Source organism: Bos indicus, chromosome 11, assembly GCF_029378745.1.
Source record: "Bos indicus isolate NIAB-ARS_2022 breed Sahiwal x Tharparkar chromosome 11, NIAB-ARS_B.indTharparkar_mat_pri_1.0, whole genome shotgun sequence".
NCBI lineage: Eukaryota > Metazoa > Chordata > Mammalia > Artiodactyla > Bovidae > Bos > Bos indicus.
In genome coordinates this window covers 94445101-94467130 of record NC_091770.1, presented here as the reverse complement: position 1 = coordinate 94467130, position 22030 = coordinate 94445101, and the positions used below count along the sequence as shown (strand labels likewise).

The 22030-nt window shown below is 39.5% G+C and overlaps 1 protein-coding gene across 8 annotated transcripts in view; it reads left to right on the top strand.

Moving 5' to 3' along the window:
- DENND1A (DENN domain containing 1A) overlaps positions 1 to 22030 on the top strand; it is a 531199-nt gene that overhangs the window by 273879 nt on the left and 235290 nt on the right. For all 8 annotated transcript variants that reach the window (XM_070798129.1, XM_070798130.1, XM_070798128.1 and 5 more), the window contains exon 9: positions 10919 to 11029. In XM_070798129.1, coding sequence (XP_070654230.1) covers positions 10919 to 11029 — 111 coding nt within the window. The remainder of the gene's footprint in view (positions 1 to 10918; positions 11030 to 22030) is intronic.

The window sequence follows — 22030 nt, the reverse complement described above, 5'->3', positions numbered from 1 at the left end:
AATCACATAGCTAGTCTAGTCTTAAGACATATTTCAAAATATTTTACTTGAACTGTACATAGTACTATGTAGAGTTAAATACAGAATCACTACCACTAAGGCACTCAATTATTTTTTTAACTTGTGGCAAAATATACATAACATAAAATTTACTGTTTTAACCCTCTTTTAAATACATAATTTCATTGGTGAACACATTTACATTATTGTGCAAGTGTCACCAACATCCATCTCCAGAATTTTTTCATCTTTCCCAGCTGAAACCAACTCTTTAAACAACTCATTTCCCTTTTCCTCCCATCACCTGGCAACCACTATTCTGACTGTATGAATTTGACTACTCTAGGCACTTCATTTAAGGAGAATCATATAATACTTGTCCTTTTGTGTTTGGTTTATTTCACTTAGCATAATGCATTTGTGGCTCATCCATGCTGTAGCATATCAGAATTTCCTTCTTTTTTAAGGCTGAATAATATTTCAAGAAGTGGTAGAATTGGAATTTAAACATTAATCTTTTTGATACTAGAAAATGAATTCTCATATACTTTGCTACCCTGTGAGCCCATAATTTAACCTTTTATCTCCCTCAAAATTCCATTGAAATGACAAAAGAACTATAAAATTAGGGAGAAAAATGTCCACTTAATGGCAGAAGGAGCCACCATGAACTAGAAAATTTGAGGAATTTCTGCAATTTAAAGGAGATGATTATTGAGCAGTCAATAAGGTATAGACAGTGAAGAAACCCCCCGCAAACTGGAAAAGTCCTATAGAAAGAGCAGAAACCAGGGATGTGACCTGGAACATTTATGAAAATTGATTATGTGCTAGATTGCACTGAAGAATTCAAAATAGGAAAACTCAGATTTTCACAGGCCACTGTCTTTTATTACAATGAAATAAAACTAGAAATTAAATATTCATCTACTTGATGGAATAGTTGGGTCACAGAGGGGAAGACATTGAAATTGGCTATTATTTAGATATTAAGGATCATATCAAAATCTTTCCTTTTGGACCAGTCGGTTTTCTCTTGCCAATAGTGTAAGCTTTATTACAGGTGTTCTGGAAGCCAAGTAGGGTGGTAGCTTATAGAATATGAACATTTAGCATGTATACTTTAAGCACCTCTCCTATTTTTATTTAATTATTTATCCCCTGTGCTCAGCTGTACCTAGTGTTCCCAAGTCTTTCTGGTTACCAGAAAGTAAACATTTATCGCTCAGGAAGGGTGCCAAAAGGCTAGTTGACTAGCTGAGTGAGCTGGGAGAGGAGTATCTTGGGATTGAATACTCTTACTTTTATTGGCACTCTTCCCTTAGCCTTTAGAGGTCCTGGATGTCTCCAATTCCTGAACTTTTCTAGAGTTCTGTGATGTGAGTTGGGCTGGATACTTGCTGCCCTCTGCCCTGGTCCCAGACTTTTCTGGGCTGCCAACTCAGTCTTCTCTAGTTTCTCAACCTTGATTGATACTCTTGATACCCTGGACCAGATCATTCTTTGTTGTTTAGGGTTGTCTTGTATGTTGCAGGGTGTTCAACAGCATCCCTGAGCTCTATCCATTGTAAGATGGTACCAACATCTCCACCTGTGATGACTGTGTCTCCAGACATTGCTAAAAGTTCACTGGGGCTGAATGACCCAGGTTAAGAACCATTTCTTTAATAACATCTGGCTTCCAAAAATTTTGACATCTCTCTTCCATTACTCTCTTTTCTCCTGTTCTTTGAGGTTTATGCCTCTCAAAATTATATCATTGTGACTTTTCCTGGCTGAGGGCTGATAGTTGCATGGTATCAGGAGAGAGAAAAGCAAATACATGTGTTAAATCCATGGAAATGCCCTCATGTTTTAACTATGCTTCACCTATTAATAGACATTTAGATTGTTTCTAATGTTCTGCTATTATAAATAATGTTATAATAGCAGTCATCGCCTAAGTTAAATTCATCTTTTAATTTTTTAATTTTAAGGACTGCGAATTCCTTAAGAACTGTAAGGTACCTGAAAGTCCTGGTAATTTCTCAATTTTCAAAACCACAATTGCTAAGATTAAAAATAGTGTAGGAAAAAAAACTTCATCTTTTTCTTAGCCCCACCTCCAATTCCTTTCCGCACTGTATGCCACCTCCCCTGCCCCCACCATTAAAAAAAAAAAATTTGCATTCCCTCTGCTGATTTTGCCACTAATGAACCAATTCCCTGCGTATGACCCATTGTCCTCTAAATCCTCCTTTGCAAACCAGTAAAAGGCTGGCCTTGTTTGTTTCTAAGCAGGAATAATAAAAACAATCTGCCAGCCTCCTAACATACATGGTTCCATTTAAATCCTTACAGCTACTCTGTGAGAGGTAGACGTGAGCCTCATTTTACATGTGGGGACCCAGGACTCACAGGCCTGAGGTTAGAGCCCAAGGTCTGCTTCCAAATGGGGTGTAGTGACCCGGGTTTGTAAGGAACCAAAGCATTTTGTTTCCATTATACCCCCCTGCCTCCGTATGGTTGACTTTTGATATTTATGAGGAAAAAGGAAAAGAAATGGTTTTTCCTATTTCAAGTATGAAATGAAGTAGGAAAGCTTTTCCTCTAAGGAGAATCTGAACTTATGTAGGACCAATTTGTGTGATTTTTGACATAGACTCACTGTTGAGCTCTAGCCATGTTGAAATTTGCATTTTACTCTCTCGGTGATTTTTCAAGGATTAATTTAAAATGACTAAATTGCTGCATTGCAAATTGAAACAAGCAGTAACGAAGGAGTTGTTAATATGATGTAGTCTGCTGGTGGAAAGAACATGAGTTTTGGAGACAGCCAAACACTGGGCTGTACCACTCTGGGGATTTTGAGATACTTATATTCTCTAGCGTCCTCGTCTAATAAAGCAAAATGGGAGGAACAAATGAAGTATTACATGTAAAGTTCCAAGTTCAATGCCTGGTGCAACAGAGATACTGCTTTTGATGATCCTTTCTTTCCCTTCATCCTTTGGCTCTCTTTTAATTCTAGCCTTAACCTCTCTTGAGTTGCTGTGGAGGGCTAGGTGCATTACTTCTTGGAGCTTGTCTTGTCTCGGTTTTTGCTGACATTACTGGCTGTGAAGATCAACACTTCTCATGGAGTGTATGTTTGGCTACGAAAGCCTCTTAGCACCCACTGTTGACTGGAAATGGTACAAGGAATGGAGTCCAGGACACTCGTGCCTGTCATGTGGAAGGTGTTGTGTATACTATATGGTTGTCTCCTCTTACGAACATACTGAACTAAGAGAACAAGAAACGGGTAAAAGGATGGGGGTATGAAACTTGATTCTGTCACCAGATAATCCTATTCTTTGGACGATTTCAGGGAAGGATTAACATGAGAGACAAAGGAGGTAGTACTGGTTGAACACCCACCATGGATCAGATCAGGTACTATTAATATTTGTTATATCATGACATCTTCACAGCCACCTTACAGTGTGGTTGTTATCCCTATTCTGCAGAGGAAACGAAGCCCAGAGATGTAAAGTAACTTGCCCCTAGCCACCCAGCCAGTCACATTTGGGTCAGTCTGATTCTAGCACCGAGATGCTGCTGGGTCCTGGCCCTCCACTCCATGGCTCCCAGTACCTTCCTAAGAAATCATTCATCCTAAGTGTAAATTATATAATTAATCGTGTGACTATGTGTTTAGTTTCTGCTTCCATATGGACAGGGGTCAGTATTTTTTCAGCAGTGAATCTCCGTTACTAACACTGTACCTAAAACAGAGTAGATATTCAGTGTACATTTATGAAATGATTGAATGAATGAGCAATGCAGTCACTCTCAGGAGAAGGAAAAATAACAGTTCCTTTCACTTGGCTTTTGGGCCAGTGAGTCTGCAAGATGTTAATGAAAAGCAAATGTAGAAAATTAATTCTTTCCATTTTCAGATCCCTGTTGAAGTTAATTCTCATTATTTCTTCAGTTTCTGTGTAAAAATATTTTCTTCCTTTTCACTGAAAAACTATCACCATGTAATTGCTCTTCAGGGTTTTTTCTGTCTATCAAGCTAACACATGTAGGAGTGAATTTTATACAGGCAGTAATTAAATGAGCATAAATTTTTATAAATTTTAAACAGTTGACCTGCATTTTTTAAAAAGTCACAGATCACAAACAAATACGTATTAATAATTACTTTTTAAACTGGCTGTATAAGGGATTTTTTTAGTGGCCAGGTTTTGAAGTTTACTTTTGATTAATGGATAATCATATAGACCTTGTTTTAGAATATTAAACAAACCTGTCTTAATTATCTGGCCTGTGTCATTCCAAGTGGTTAATGATGCGAGGAAAGCATTTAAAATGGACAGTTACATATAACATTGGCCAGACTCCGCTTTGTCAAAAGATGCACCATGATATAGAAAAGATTTATGAACTCGTTGTGACTTTCAAAAATAAACAAAGTTGAGGTGGTAGTAGGAGACCTATTATCAAGTCCTGAGATTATAGAGAATTCCATTGTTGCTATTAAGAGTTGTCAGGTAATTGTTTATTCTAATGGTTTTTCCATTCACACAGAGGGATAAAGTTGACCTCTGGGTAAACTCTGCTTTCTTTCCTATAATATACTTCTCTGACTTGATTGCTTATGTGAGTGTGTGGGATTCTTTCTCAAACTGATTATTTTAGAATCCAAATTTATAATTCCTTTTTAAGAATCCTACACAACTAAAGTAACCTAAATTCTTTTTTAAAAATTGAGGATTTTAAAGATTTACATTATGGTAAAATAATCTGAGCAGGAGCTGTTTCAGGAAATAAGTTCCCTGGGCAAAACCAGCTTCTTGAACTGTCTCTTCCAGACATAGTACAGTAAGTCTTTATCATCTATACTGTGTATGAAGCTGAGAGTGACAAAGACTAATAAAATGACAGACCGTGGGGCGGACTAGCATCTGTTTCAAAGGCTCCAAGGAGTACCCAGCTTAGAGTCTGTTCTTTGGTTTGGGGATTATCTCATTTCCCTAAGGTACTGAACCTAAGACGCTTTTTCTCTAAGCTCCACTGTATCCCCTTCCATCCTGAGGCTCATTGCACCCACCCCCCATTCCCCACCCCTGATCACCACACCCATCTCCACCTGCTTCCTCACCCGGGGCGTGGATCACAGTGAGCCTGAAGTCCCCAGCCACCTGGATTGGTACTGCAACCAGCAGGGACAGCTAGCAGGCAGCAGCCATTATGGGGCTTCTCCTGGGGGAAATGGTGTTCTGCCAGGTGTCTTCCTCTCTTCTTTGTCTGGATTTAGAGCCACAGAGAGTTAGAGCTGGAAGGGTTCTTCGCCGCTGTTGCTTTGTGGAGATGAAAAGCCTGGAGAGTCTAAGGAACTTGTGCAGCACATGCCTCTTTTGAAGCTTAACTTCCAGGCTGCTCTGTCTCTGTTAACCAGAGACCTTCCTCAGAACTGAGCCCCATTCAGCCTGGGAAGTGGTCAACTTCGTGTCCCTGCTTCTTAACCCTATATATTGGGCCCATTTAATAAACGCTAGACATAAAGGAGGATGCTCAGAGGCACATAACTATATGCAACTGAAATAATGCTTAAACTCCATGAATATAAAAGGACTGTTCTTCCTTAAGCCTAAAAAACATACTGGCACTGAGAAGACTCAGCCCTTTTGAGCATAGACACTGGGAAGCAGTCCCTCTAAGCAAGGTTTTCCTTTTCTAGAAGATGAGTCACATGGAAGAGTAATTATCAGGGAATAAAGGAGGTGGTTATTCCCTGATAATTGATAATTGGCTTAGCCATGATGACATTATAACCCAGGACACTAGGCCCAAGACTAGGGGTACACTTTGTTTGACAGCATTGGTGGTTCTTTAGAAGGACAGTTGATGCTTCATCAAAAGACTGGACTTTCCCTTAAAAAAAAACTTGTCAGGCAAGTGGACAGATGTGGAGCACAGGAACCTGGAATTCAGGGGCTTGTCCCAGATCCTTCCAACCCCCTCTCAAGTCTAACCATTATCAAGTCCTGGATTCCAGTTTACAGAGATCTGTGACATCCATATGCAAAGTTTTTATTTGAATAACTTGTTTTATTCATTCTCTCCCTGAATATGGCAGTAGCACCTGTTAGCTGCTTGCCCCCTCCTGTACATCCTCCACAGGACCTCTAGGGAGATTCTTCTGCAGCACAGATATGCTTATGTCGTAATCCTTCCACAGCTCCCTGTTAGCTGTGAGGAAAGTCTAGGCTCCCATAGGCTCTGAACCCAGCTTCTCTACCCCAGCACATTCCCTGCCCTGCATCCTGCCCTTCACTCCACTGACCTGCGTAGAGCCGCTCTCTCCCTCTTGCCTCTGGCTGGAACATGCTTCTCCCGCGTGCCCTGAGTGAACCCCTTGTTGGAGGCCTAGAGCAAGTGTCTTCTCCTATGTCAAGTCTTCCCCAGCCTTCACCTCATATCCATCTGGCAGAGCTGAATCTTCCCTTCTCAGCCAGCTGTGGAGCATGTTTAGCCAGCATCAGAGTTCTAAGCCTGGCATGCTGCAGTCCATGGGGTTGCAAAGAGTCGGACATGACTGAGCGACTGAACTGACAGTTCTTGGCATACCAGGTTTCTGGGTCCAGTGCCACTTGTGGAAAGTGGGGATCATGTTTAGTTAATCTCTGTGGGCACAGCTCCCAGGGTTTACTAAGCACTTAGTAGGAGTCATCAGTATTTGTTGACTAGCTGATTATAGGAGACAGAAGTGGAAGACTGAAGACTTAATTCCACTGAAGCCAAGTGCTGGGAGAAAGTGGCATACCTGTGTATTTTATAAATACAAGCTCACAATATGTTCTGGCTGCAGTCCTGACAAAGGACTACTTGCCACGGAAGCCTTCTTTTCTTATTCCACACTCCCTATACTGTGTTCTTACCTATCCGAGAAATATGGTTGATCTAGCTGTGACATGTGCACCTGCCTCTGTGTACAGTTCTCCTTACCCCCTGGCCTAGTTACTTGATGAACAAACTGCCTATTTCTTTACATTTTAAATAATGTAGCTTCAGATGGCTTTTAAAGCTACCTTGCCTGGTTTTGTGAGTCTCCAATGTCAATTCTTTTCCTGTGGGCCCTTCATCATGACTAAGTAATTGATCACTTCATCCAGTTCAGACCGAGGTTTTCTGAAGTCAAGTGCTGCATTCTTCCTAACACACCATCCAAGCCCTCGTGTTTCTCTTACACCTCCCTGCTCACACCTGAGCTAATGAGCCGTAGTCTTCAGTCAGTGGCTTTCTCCACTCATTGATTCCCTCTTTCATCAAACTGCTAGATTATGGGATATGTCATTTCACCCAAAGGGATGTCAGTCTGGTGGCAAAAACATACTTGTAACTGAGTGATTATATGATAGAGACAGATTGTCATGGAAGCACAAAGGGCAGCTTGAAAAATGAGGAGTTGAGGAAACCTTTCAGGAGGAGGTGACATTTGAGCTGGGTCTTGAAAAGTAAATGGGTGTCCTTAAGGAAGGGAAAAGCATTCTAGGTGGAGGAAGCAATGGAAGTAAAGGCCTAGGGGTGTGAAAAGCATGACAGGTTTGAGAAATTGAGGGTTGCTGTAGCTTAAGCCACCAGATGCTTAAAGGCAGGGGGAAGGAGGCCCCTCTCTCTGAGGGGTTTTCTTCTGAGATGAGGCTTGGTGGGAACCGCAAGGGCTCCCTCCAGGTGTTCCCAAGGTCTGCTCTGCCCCACAGGTGCTCCCAGGGCTGAGCGAGGTTCCCAGGGCTGTGGCCAATCCCACCCACTCCCCACTGCTGAGGCGGGTGGTGTCCCAGAAGGAAAGAGGCAGGGAGGAAGCAGATAAGAAAGACAGCTTCTGTTTAGACACAAATATCTTGGTAATCAGCACAGATGGGATGAGAAATACCAAAAAAAGTACATGACAGTTTAGAGAGAATTTGGTTAAATGTTACATATTTTTAACATACCTGTGTAGAGTTTTTGGAACAAGCACCTGAATCCTTCAGAACCTGATTGGGTTGGGGGTTATGCCTCAACCAAGTGGTGTTTTTATTTCAGAAATGTTCCCTTCCCCATCCACAAAAGTATCCTTGTGATTTTTTTTTCTCCCACCAAAATAAGGCACAGGATTTGTCTCTGACGCTGTGTCTCCCTATTTGGACGGCAAGCTGTGTAACATATTTCTACCCAGCGTGAAGCTTCTTGGCAGACTCTTGAGGCCACGTTTTGGTGGCTTCAGAGTTATCTTTGGATCTGTCAAAAGTGCTAATGGGCTTTCTGGCCTTCTTTAAGCTCCTCATTTCTATTTTCTTTTTACTTCCATCCTCTCCTAAAAGAAAAATGCATGTAATTCATCAGCAGTTAAGCTTTTGACTGAAATGCTCAGCTGAGGGCCTTGTATTTTGTTTGCGAGAATAGCTCTGCCGTGTCACTCTTCAGAACAAACCCTACCCTGGCTTCATTAGCTCAGCACTCCTCAGTCCACTGGGCAAGAGATACACTTGTTGACCAATTCCAACTGGCTTTCTTGCTTATTTTGTTTTTCAAGTTTGTTAAGAGGCAAATTGCTATGGTGGTTAGAGCCAGAGTTTGGGGTTCAGGAAACTTGGTTTGGAAGCTTGGCCCTTTCTAGCTGGGTGACCTTTGGAAGACTGTTTAACCTTCCTGAGCCTCAGTTTTCCCATCTATAAAATGGAGATGATAATGCCTTTCTCAGGGTTGTTGAGAAGATTAGAGAGAAAATAGGTAAAGTACCTATTGTCTGGCACATAAGGATTACTCAGTAAATAGAATAACAGTTTTTAACAAAAACACTTTTTCTTTGGCCATACTTTGATCCTGCATTGTTCTGTCCAAATATAGATTTTTATCCACTATTTTTAGTGGTGTATAAAGAAAAAAAAAAACAATGTAATTTGAGGAAATTCAGGGAGATAGTGATGGACAAAGAAGCCTGGTGTGCTGCAGTTTATGGGGTCACAAAGAGTTGGACACAACTTAGTGACTGAACAACAGCAACAGTAAAGAAAAAAAGCACAGATTTAGAGACAAACCTACCCAAGACTGAACAATGCCTTATCCACTTACTGTATGACCTTGGTCAAGTTACTCCTCTGTACCTCTGTTTTCTTATCTGTATGTAGAGATGATAATAAAACTTCCCAGGTGGCTCAGTGGTAATGAATCTGCCTCCCAGTGCAGGGGCCGCACAATATGTGGGTTTGATCCCTGGATCAGAAAGATCTCCTGGAAGAGGAAGTGGCAACCCACTCCAGTATTCTTGCCTGGGAAAGCCCATGGACAGAGGAGCCTGGCAGGCTAGAGCCCGTAGGGTCGCAAAGAGTCAGACATGTCTGGATACACACACGCAGAAGAGATATTTGTCCAAGGAGTGGCTTCAAGATGAGTGAAATAATATATGTAAAGCATTGTATGTTGTGGATGTTTAAAAGTATTTAAGAGGGACAGTGTAATATAAGAGAAAGTATATGGGCTATGGTGTTGCATTGGGGTCCAGTAGTAACTTGAGCAGTTACTACTCTCTCCCAGACTTAATTTATCTATATGTTGGAAAGAATAATATCTCACTGGATTTTTGTGAAGAGTGCTTAAAATTACACCGCCAAGAGTACCTGGTCCAGTGCCTGGTATTTGGTAGGTAGTCAGTATGGGGACCTGTTAATTCACGCATGCTGTATTTACAAAGGTCAATAGTTAAACTGGTACTCAAATCAAACAATCATAAATCATAAGATAAGTGCCCATTCTTATTCCCAACCCATAATATTGTTGAAAAGCACTTTATGCTATTTTGCATATAAAATCCACCTGGTTTACTTGAATTTATGGGTTATGGATCTTTCATCATTATAAACTGCAACCCCTGGCAATAGTGTTCCTTCCCTCTCCAACCCCCTTCATTTTCAGAGGATTATATTGTATGGCATTGAAAACCCGTAACACTAAAGAAATTAGCATATTCATGTGTATTATTAAAGTCAGGTGGGTATAGAAAGGGTTGCAGAAATGAAACACATTACTTTTTTTTCTGAAATCTGCAGAGTACCAATCTATAGTACTAATTAAAGGAATGAAGCCCAGGCTACAGACAAAAGCTAGTTTAAAACACTGCGTTGTCACAACTTGCTGCTGCTTGTTTTCAATGGTTTTTCCCGTCTTTTGAGTGAAATACCTGGAAATTGTAGATCTTGAAAATTGCTTTACTTCCAGCTGAGCCGTTTTAGAGAATGTAAACTGTGGAGAAGGGGGACCCCAGCAGCGATGACTGGAGAGGAGCATGCCCGGCCTTTGCGGGGGGAGCCTGTTGGACAAAAACAGGCTGTATGCCAGAAGCATTTTGGTCCCTGGGTACTTTCTTTTGCTTATACATATGGCATGGTGCATTGGGAAAGTTCTAGGACCTTGCATTAGAGCTGTGAAGTGAAGTCGCTCAGTCGTGTCCGACTCTTTGCAACCCCATGGGCTGTAGCCTACCATGCTCCTCTGTCCATGGGATTTTCCAGGCCATAGTCCTGGAGTGGATTGCCATTTCCTTCCTGTCTTTACCAGTCATTAGGTTTTTTGATCTCGGTACCTCTCTCTTGCCTTGATTTCCTCATTTGTGAGATTGCAGACTTCTTGTCCTGCTCACCTTTCAGAACTGAAAGTGTTGCCTGTGACCTCACGTTGTAGACTGTAATCACCATTCAGAGGTGTGGTTGCTCAGACTACTTCATCTCTAAATTCTGTTCCAACTTCACGTTTCATGATTTACATGTGACTGAGATCTGGTCTTCCAGGGAGAAAGACTAGGACAGGGGAAGAGGGAAGTATACTTTCTGATTATTAGATTCTGTTAGATACTGTTTCTAATAAGAACAAAGAAAATAAGCCACAAACCTCCCCTTCTTCTTTCTCCTAGAGAAATCTGACAGAATATTTTGTGGCTGTGGATGTAAACAACATGTTACATCTGTATGCCAGTATGCTCTACGAACGCCGGATACTCATCATTTGCAGCAAACTCAGCACTGTGAGTAGACAGTCTTGAAACGGGCTGTTTCATTTCATTTTAATTGAAAGATGTATCAGAAAGATTAAACAAAACTTTAGAAATCATCCACAATCCTCTCAGATAATAACATGTCATTTTTATTAATTATTCATGTCCCTTTACAGTGTCAATGCACATTTGATTTATTCTTGTAGCTTAACAATCAGTTATAGTTTCCTGTTTGATTGTGTGTGATGAACACTTTAAGTATTTCCATATAAGCTTTTGTTATTGTCATTTTTGAGATGTCTCTGTCATATTCCATTATACTGATGTGTCATCGTTTGCTAAATCTTTCTTCTCTTGAGGGCCATTTAGGTTGTTCATAGTTTAATCCTTTCATAGGTAACACTGCAGTGAACATCTTTTGGCTTCATTTGACTAATACAATTCATATTCTAAAAATTGGGACCACCAAGTCAAAGGACAGATAGGTGTTGTGCCTTATGGATGCCAAATTGCTTCCCAAACAGGCTTTTTTATGGTGGAGGTTGCCAGTTGTGGATGAGTGTACCATTTGCACTGCATCCTTGCCAGAGTTGTATGTGTGCTTGTGGACATGTGCTTTAATTTTCCTAACAAAATAGCATAAAATGGTATTGCAGGTTTGATTTATTTTTAATTTTTTTAGTTAGAAGTAACTGAATATTTTTCATGCATTTTTTTTCCTATTTTCATTTTGTTAATATCTTTTTCCATTTATCTTATAGGGTTCTTGAGTTAAAAATTGGGATGAACTCTTTTTTTATTATAATAACTTTCACTATATAATACAAATTTTTTCATATTCTTTTTATGTTAGTTTTTTAATTTGCTAAGTATAAGAGTTTGTATTTTTCCCAGTACCTGTTATGAAAATTCTCCAACATAGAAAAATTGAAATCAGTTTGCAGTGAACACCTGCATAATTTCATCTAGATTCTGCCATTTAACAGATTACTATGCTTCCTTTGGCACATATTTATCCATTCCTCATACCATTCTTCAAGCCATCTTATTTTTTGATGTATTTCAAAGTAAATCACAAACATCATTATGCTTCCCCCAAATGAGTATGTTTGTTAACTAAAATTTATTGTGTTTACAGTATTTTTTTTTTGAGGTAAAATTTATATAAAGAAATCGACTGTTAGAAAGGGTAGAAAGACCTTGTTGTGGAAATTTCCCTATTGAAGGACCTATGGAAAGAATCATAGGCCTCTGATTTACCTATGTGTTTAGCTATGAATTCAAGGCACCTAATAAATGCAAACTAGTGAGACCATTAGAATTTTCCTTATGGCTTTCATTGTAATTTTATTATTTTATTTTTTTGGTATTGTTTGCTTGTCAGGTATGCACAATTTTTTAATTGCCTGTTGGGTGCTAGGCTTATAGCACTAGTAGGTGATAGAAGCATGGCCCTTGCCCTCAAGGGAAAACAGCCCATAATAGACCTCTTCCTTTGTTTTGCACTTTATTTTGGACTGTAAATGTAGTTCATAATCTCAGGGCCTGAACACCAGACTGAGTTTCAGAATGAGAATATTGCCAATCATTACCTCCTGATGAGACTGAATAGATTGAGTACATTTGAAAGAGTCTAGTCCATAACCAGTTACCGTTGCTTTGAACTATTAAACTTGAAAGAGTCTAGTCCATAACCAGTTGCTATTGCTTTAAACTATTAAACTTAAGTGGAACAAAAATAGGACATCATAACAGTGGAATTGAATTCTCTATGATATTACCATAGTATTTTTGATCCCTTAGTATGTGCCAGGCACTGTGCTAAGCCCTTTCCATCTATTAACTCATATAATTGTCATACAACAGTTTGTAGTATGTTCTGTTATTTCTCAGTCTTAGAGATAAGTAAGAATGTACCTTTTGTGTGATACTGTTTAGATAAATGTAGTGGATTAAACACGCAGTTATTTCTGCTCCTTCCCAAAACTAAAATGAAATAAAGAAGTAAATTAGCAAGCAAAATGAGCAAATGCAGCAGAAGTTTTAGGTATTAAGAAAATTCTTTACTCATTTTATGCCAATATTCAAAAACTAAGGTGAAATGAACAGAAAAATATAATTTACCAAAATTGAATTAAGAATAAATATAAAAATTGAATTTCCTATTTCTTCTTAATAAAAATTGAATAGGTCATTCAATTTATAGAAATTTAATCTATACATAAAAAATTTTTTTCCAAAACACTCAGCCCAGATGGTTTTACAAGTATGTTTTATCACAGGTAATTTCAATCTTAGACAAACTTCTTAAGAGTCAAGAAAAAAGAAAGAACACATCCCAGCTTTTCTTGTGACACTTGTATAATTTTGACATTCAGCTGCATGAAAAGACACACACAAAAGAGAACTTATCAGCCAATCTTACTCATTAACATAACTGTAGAAATCTCAATCTAAACAGTAGCAAATACATAACAAATATAATTCATAGTAACTGACTTGATTTTATTCCAGAAATGTAAGCCTGGTAATACTAGAAAATCTATTATTATAACTCACAATGTTAACTTATTGCAAGGGGAAATTCATATGTTGATAAATGAATTTTCAGTAGAGAAAAAGCATGACCATGTTCATGAATAGCAAGACTCATTATATTGAAGGCATCATTTCACTCCAAAATGATGTATATTGTAGATTGCATACATTTCTATTCAAAATCCCAGTAGGATTTTACATAGTACTTGGCAAACTGATTATGAAACTAATGTGGAAAGCCAAAGGAAGAGCCAAGACATATTTGAAGAAAAAGAATTGTTGGTAAAGCTTGCTTTGTGCTTAGTCGCTCAGTCATGTCCAACTCTTTGGGACCCCATAGACTGTAGCTCACCAGGCTCCTCTGTCCATGGGGATTCTCTAGACAAGAGAGTCTCAACCCACTTGAGTGGGTTGCCATGCCCTCCTCCAGGGGATCTTCCCAACTCAGGGATTGAACCCAGGTTTCCCTCATTGCAGGCAGATTCTTTACCGTCTGAGCCACCAGGGAAGCCCAAAGCTTGCTTTACCAGACATCAAGACTTTATATGGAGCTATGGTAATTAAGATACTACTAATGGCATGTGCCTGTGTGCATGTTCAATCTTGTCCAACTCTTTGTGACCCCATGGACTGTAGCCCAACAGGCTCCTCTGTCCATGGGATTTGTAGGCAAGAGTACTGGAGTGAGTTGTCATTCCCTTCCCCAGGGGATCGTCCCAATCCAGGGACTGAACCCCAGTCTCTCGCATCTCCTGCACTGGCAGGTGGATTTTTTACCACTAGCTGTCACCTGGGGAGTAATGGTGTAAGGATACACAAATAGACTGGTAGAATGGAATAGAAATTGCAGAAACAGATCACATGGTGTGGGTTCTTCATATACTGCAGAGGTAGCATTGTAAAATCTGGGGGAAAGGATGGACTTTTCAATAACTGATTATCCACACAGGAAAGGTAATTTATGTCTTATACGACATGCAAAACTGAATTCCAAATAGATCAAGGCAAAATTTTAAAACTGTTAGAAGACAAAATAGGAGTAGATCTGTGATCTTGGAATAGAAATGGATTCAGTTAAATAATTCAAATTATGCATTGTATAAAGAGAAAGATTAAAATTGTGAATTTTTGTCATTAAAAAATACCATTCAAAGAATGGAAAGACAAGTCACAAGCTGAGGTGAGATATTTGCTATATATAAAAGTGACAAAAGATTAATATCTGGAATATATGAAAAACTACACTAAAAAAAGCAGAAGACAAATCTATCAATAGAAACATTGGCTAAAAGCACAAATGGACATTTCACAGAAAAAACACAAATGGCTAATAAATATATGGAAAGATGCTCAACCACATTAATCGCAGAAAAGCAAATTAAAACTACAGTGATTAAAACACTAGGTTTGCAAAAATTAGGTGTCTGATAAAGCCAAGTGTTATGTTGCAGATGTACTAGAGAATTTCATGTACTACGCTTTGAAGAGTATGTGGTACAGAAGTATTTGCATATGCCCCAAACTGAGCAGTTCCACTCTTGGGCAGAATTGGTGGGGGCGGGGGGGACTGTATGCACATACCTACACACTGTTTTTGATCATGTAATAGTGGGATACATGTGCAGCCATGTTCATAGCATAGTGTTTTGTTTTATAAATCCGGCCCCCATAACCATCAACAGAGAACTCATAAATTGTTGCATAGTGGTACAGTAGAAGACTGTGTAAGTGAAGGTGAACTCCACTGTCAATATGATTGGGCCTCTCGTGCAGAATTCTGCGGAAAAGAAACAAGCTACAGAAGAATATCAAATATGATTTCATTAATATAAAGTTCAAGTAAGAAAAACTAAATGTCATATTATTTAAGGATGCATATACAAGGAGGGGGAATTATTAATACAAAATATAGGTAGTAGTTTCCTCAGAGAGAGTGAAAGGAGTACAGTTGGGAGGAGGCGTACATGTGACATCAGAAATATTGTTTTCTGTCTTGAGCTAGGTTAGGGATCAGCAAACATTTTTAAAGGGGCCAGTAGTAAATATGGTCTTTGATGCAATTACTGGACTCAAGGGCTTCACAGGTGGCGCTAGTGGTAAAGAACCCGCCTGCCAGTTCAGGAGACATAAGAGACGTGGGTTCAATCCCTGAGTTGGGAAGATCCCCTGGAGGAGGAAATGGCAACCCACTCCAGTATCTTTGCCTGGAGAAGCCCATGGACAGAGAAGCCTAGTGGGCTCCAGTCCATGGGGTCGCAAAGAGTCAGACACAGCTGAAGGGACTTAACATGCGCACAGCACGACATCGTCGTTTACAGTCAGTAAACTAGTGAGAGTGACTCTTCTAAGAAGCTGTATTTACAAAAGTAGAAAGCACACCAAACTTAGCCTTTGGGCTGTAGTTGGCCAACTCTAAACAGGTGCTGGGTTTTGGAGTCTTAATTTTTTCTCTTTTAAATGTTGCTTATATGGTATATGTGCTTTTATATGTATATATATTTCAGAATTCTTTAAAAGTTTAAAAAGCAATATTATCCCCATTTTACAGAATGACCCATTCACTCAGAGACAGGGGTTAACTTGCCTAAGGCCACATGGTAGTCATAGAAGAAACAGGCACATAGGTCATTATGATGTAGCGTCAGGGGAAGGGAGGTTTTGGCTTCAGGAATTCTTTGAAAGTTAAAAAGTCCTTTTTATCATGAAATTTTACAATACAGAGATAGAGACAAAGTAGTCATTGTATAAACATTAAGAATCAGACTTGCACAAGATTTCACAGTGGCAGTTCTAGAAATGAGAAGATAGTGAAGCAGTGCCTAAACTTCTAAGGGAAAAATATTTCTTACCTAAAATTCCATCTTTATCTAATGAAAGTGCTCAGGAGAGAGTGGTGCTAGCCCCTACCACACCTGTCAACCTGTGGTAGCTAGTCCTCCACTCACCTTCTCTGTTGTGGATGAACTGTCCGTTCTCTCTAGGCCAACCATTCCACGTGTCCACCTGACTTCATTCAGCAAATAGCTTTTGTGGCACTGCCATAGGTACTGGTAATACAGCAGTGAACAAAATAGGCAAAAGTCCCTGTCCTCATATGAAGCTTATGTTCTAGTAGAGTAGATCAGTAAATGAGGTGGGTTAAAAATACAGAATAGTAGCTAGTTCTAAGTACAAGGAGTACAATAAAGCAGAGGAGGAGAGTGGATGGCGACTGGTGTGGCAGGGATTGCAGTTTAGATAGATGACCAAGGAGGGCCTCATAGGAAAGCTAATACTGCAGCATCCTTCTTGTCACCTTACGGAATTCCTCCAGCATTGAGCTTTCTCAATCCTGCATCTTTTTTTTTTTTTTCTTTACTGGTACAGTCTTAAGTACTTACTAGCACAGTATAGTGTCTCCCAAACTTCAAAACAAAACATCCTTAAACACATCCCTTTTATCCCATTTCTTTTCTTCCTTTTAGAATAAAATTCCTCAAGAGAGTTACTTCTGTTTACTGTCTAATTCCTCTCCTCTCATTCTCTCCTCTGTCTTGTGTTGTGATTTAGCCCCTACCTCCACTGAAATAGCTTCTGTTTGGTCACCAGTGACCTCATGTCAAATAAAATGAGTTGCGAAACTCCTAGAACAGTTTGGCATAAGATGTATGTATATGTTTTTGATAAATTATTAATATCTATAATGGTAAGTCAAAGATTAATGTTTAAAATTTTAAATTAAATACTTTTTAAAAATAAGGAGATAAATATTGTGTTGAATGTGATTACTTTTGATTAAGGGTAAGGGATATCATGAGACGGGCTGCTATTTGTCAGTAGTATAAGCCTTTAACACTTTTTGTTTCGTTTTTCAGGCTATAAACACATTACTTTGGCTTAAAAACTTTTAAACAGACAGTTGATTCTTAACTGAGTTCTAAGTTTTACTAATGGATGGTGGATATCTCTTTAGGGAAGGAGAAGGTCTTCTTTTACCTCATAGGGGATCAGCAACATCCTGATCTGTTTTGTGTTGTTTCTCTGGGGATAAGTAACTGAGTAGACATCCCTTTTATCCAAGCCTTTGCTGCTGCTGCTAAGTCGCTTCAGTCATGTCCGACTCTGTGTGACCCCATAGACGGCAGCCCACCAGGCTCCTCCGTCCCTGGGAGTTTCCAGGCAAGAGTACTGGAGTGGTTCGCCAATGCCTTCTCCGAGCCTTTGGACCTCTTCAATTTTAGAGTTTAAAAGCTTTCTAATTGTTGCCTTTTACTTACTCAATACTGACTTTTTATTATCTTTTTGATGAAGGAAAATGCAAAGAATACTGTAGCCTGAAGTTTTTGATGACCCTCTCTTGACAGATCCAGATGTGGCCTGCCATACCTTGACAAACCACATTTTTCTCAATTTTGTTTCATACAGATGTAGGCTTGATGCTTCTCAGAGCCATCAAGCATCTGAAAGATAAAAGCTGTTGAACATCCCAGAGGGCCATGTTTCATAAAACTGACTGTGTGTCAATAGAGACAAACCCAGCCATGTTTAGTTCAGAGTCAGGTAATATTCATTTCAGGCTTTCTCTGTCAATAATGTTGTGATATTCTGTGTAAGAAAAATGTTAACTTTTTGTTCTTTTTGTGCAGTGTGTATTGATTGTTTTCCTTTATAAATGATACATAGGGAAGATTTAACTACATCTTGTTCTCTAATGTAAATGCTTCAGTGAGATTTCTTCTAGCACAAAGGCCCCATTTTTCTTCCAGATTTTCATATCTGAGTTTAACTCAAGATTGTTTTTTGGTAACTCTTGTGGATAGCAAGTAAGTCTAAAATAAGACCTTTATAGAAATAATATCATCTAATCGCAACAGAAGTCCTAGAAGAGCAGTATTATCCCCATTTTACAGAATGATCTGTCCACTCAGAGAGATGGGTTCTCTTGCCCAAGGTTATGCCCTAGTCATAGAAGAAAAGGACATGCTGGTGGGTCATTATGTGCTGTGTCTGGGGAAGGGAGGCTTTGGCTTCAGAAAAGGGAGAAACAATCAGGAATTACACAGATCAATCTTGGCCCCTTCAGAGTGCTTGCTGTGGGGACCAGGTTATATTTATTGGGTGTCACCTCTCAAACAAACATCAGAATCCTTGTGTGGGAACTGTCACAAGAACCAGAGGCATGTCTGTCACACTTAAGAGATGCTTTTTAAAACAAGTTCTTAGGAAGGAAGCACAATTTGGTGGCAAGGCTGTTACCTAATTAATTGAGCCTCCACACCTAATTATTTGTGTGATACCCACAACTATGAAAATAATTACTATTTTTCTAATAGTATGTTATGTCGTTTAATCACTCAGTCGTATCTGACTCTATGACCCCATGGACTATAGCCCACCAGGCTCCCTGTCCATGAAATTTTCTAGGCAAGCATACTGGAGTGGGTTGCTGTTTCCTTCTCCAAGTATACCATGTACAGAAGGAAAAAAAAAAAAAGCCCAGTATCTCTCCCTGTCAATTTCTTCCTATTATCCCAGAAAATGTGTCTTGGCAGGACTTGATGGCCTGGAGAGTGGTGGGTGATATTTCTTTTTTCCCCCAGCACCCTCAGTTGTGGCCTTAGTAGACACTTCAGTGTTGGTGTGAAGGGATAGGGAACTTCCCAACCTTGTTCCAGTCCTGTCCTATCCACTTCCATTCACAGCATCCACTGTTTTAGCACCACCTGGTCTTGTGACCTAAGAAGAGTCAGTTTGTGGACTAGGGAATTTTTCAGATCTTGGCTTCATCTTTACTTCTTTCCTGATCAGATCTACCTGGTCATGACTACCCTGACTTGTAGAGTGGGCTATGTCCCTAAATGATGTGTATAAAGCTTTTCTAGCTCTTCTGGGCTAGAAATAACTAATCCTGTTTGCTTATCTGGAGCCCTTGAAGCCTAGATGAGAGTGGCAGCCTAAGAAGGTTTGAAATACTGGACCAGAGCCAGAGCCTCTTTGCCTGCACACTCCACTCTGCATGTTCCAGCCATCGGAACAAACTGCATTATTTTGTTTCAAACTGTGCTCAAGGGAAGCCAAGACCTTGTAACTGGAAACTTACCAAACAGAGAATTCTAAGACTAAATTTAGTGTTCCATTTAAAAAAAAAAATAAATTGAACATTTTGTTTGTTCATCTTTTATATGTTAAAAGAGAGATTAACCTAGTTCACACTAACAACCTAAGAAGAGTATTCAAAGAAGTGAGAAGAAAACTAATCCCTTTTGGTGAAGAGGGAAATCCTTAACAAAATGTAACAAAGTAGCATGAAATACAGACTCTGCAGCCAAACTTTCAAATAGCATAGCCTCTCTAATCTCCATCACATAAAATTTTATTGTGGCTCAGAGAATATTAAAAACTGTTAGAAATAAATGAAAGGAACTTCCATTGGCAGGAAATAGAAAAGATTGGTATGTTTTATTTATGTGGTTTTTCTCTGGTCTTTAAATGTAAATACACTTAGCTGCTTTTTGAACTAGGTTCTTCATTTATTATGTGCGAGTTCCTTTTCTCTTGTTCATGTTAGACTATAAGAATGAAGAACATTGATGTTATAGAGGATGTATAAGCTATATAATATATAGAGTAACAACAGTTTAATTTGCAGTACTTTAAATATTGCTGTGACTTCAACCCGTCATGGTCTCCCTACTAGTTCTTACCTTCCTCTCCTGCCCTTCTTGCTTCAACACATTCAAACATGAGCACATGTTTTGGACTAGACAGAGGGTTCAGATTGTTAGTGATTCCCAAATGCTGATCCCTGAGTTAGTTGTGTTAGAAATCACTCAGCTTATTAAAAATTTAAGTTCTCAGCTACAAAAAGGAATGCATTTGAGTCAGTTCTAATGAGGTGGATGAACCTGGAGCCTATTATACAGAGTGAAATAAGTTGAAAAGAAAGACAAATACTATATATTAACGCATATATATGGAATTTAGAAAGACGATACCAGTGATCCTACATGCAGGGCAGCAAAGGACACACAGATGTAAAGAACAAACTTTTGGACTCAGAGGGAGAAGGAGAGCAGGGGATGATTTGAGACAATAGCATTGAAACATGTACATTACCATATGTAAAATAGATGACCAGTGCAAGTTTGATGCATGAAGCAAGGCACTCAAAGCCGGTGCTCTGGGACAACCGCAGAGGAATAGGGTAAGGAGGGAGGTGGGAGGGGGATTCAGGATGGGGTGGGACAAATGTATACCTGTGGCTGATTCATGTTGATTATGGCTAAAATCATCACAATGTTGTAAACTAATTATTCTCCAATTTAAATAAATTAAAAATAATAATAAAAATTTAAGTTCTTGGGTACCACCTCTAGACATTCTAATTCAAAAGGTCTAAGATGGGACTGTGGAATGTCTATTTTTTTAAAGTTTCCCAAATTACTGATACATAACCAGATTCAGGACCAGTTCTCTAAGACAGTATTTATTCTTTGATTATTTTGCATCAGTAGAGTCCTTTTCATCTTGAGACTATATAATAAGGGCTGATTAAGTTTGTTTAGAAAGCATTTCTGAGTACTGCTACTGCTGCTAAGTTGCTTCAGTCGTGTCCTACTCTGTGCAACCCCATAGACAGTAGTGCACCAGGCTCCGCCATCCCTGGGATTCTCCAGGCAAGAATACTGGAGTCGGCTGCCATTTCCTTCTCCAATGCATGCATGCATGCTAAGTCGCTTCAGTCGTGTCCGACTGTGCTACCCTATGGACAGCAGCCCACCAGGCTCCTCCATCCACAGGATTCTCTAAGCAAGAATACTGGAGTGGGTTGCCATTTCCTTCTCCATTTGTGAGTACAGATTAGCACTAAAAAATTATTTCCATATTTCTGAAAGAGCTCTGAGTCTGTGGGGTCGCACAGAGTCAGACACGACTGAAGCAACTTAGCAGCAGCAGTCTAGAACAGGAAAGAGCTAAGAGTAATTTAATCTCTCAGTACTGTTGGGTGCTGATGTAGTCTACTAGGGTAGTTGTAGATACATCTGTATAAACGGATCTAGAGAGGTGATGTTTCTTTTCAGCCATTGCATTGAGAACATTGGCAGAGTATCTTGTGTATTATTTTAGTGGTGTAGTCAGTTTGTGAAATAAATTGTATGTTCCTTAATGGCAATCCACTCCAGCACTCTTGCCTGGAAAATCCCATGGACGGAGGAGCCTGATAGGCTACAGTCCGTGGGGTTGCAAAGAGTCGGACACGACTGAGCGACTTCACTTCACTTTCACTAGATTATAGGATTAATAACTTTTTTATATGACTCTTTTAAGAATCAGATCTCTACCATAAAGCACTAAGAGGTGATATTCAAGGCAGTTCAGTTCAGTTCAGTCGCTCAGTCATGTCCGACTCTTTGCAACCCCATGAATCGCAACACGCCAGGCCTCCCTGTCCATCACCATCTCCCAGAGTTCACACAAACTCATGTACATCGAGTCAGTGATGCCATCCAGCCA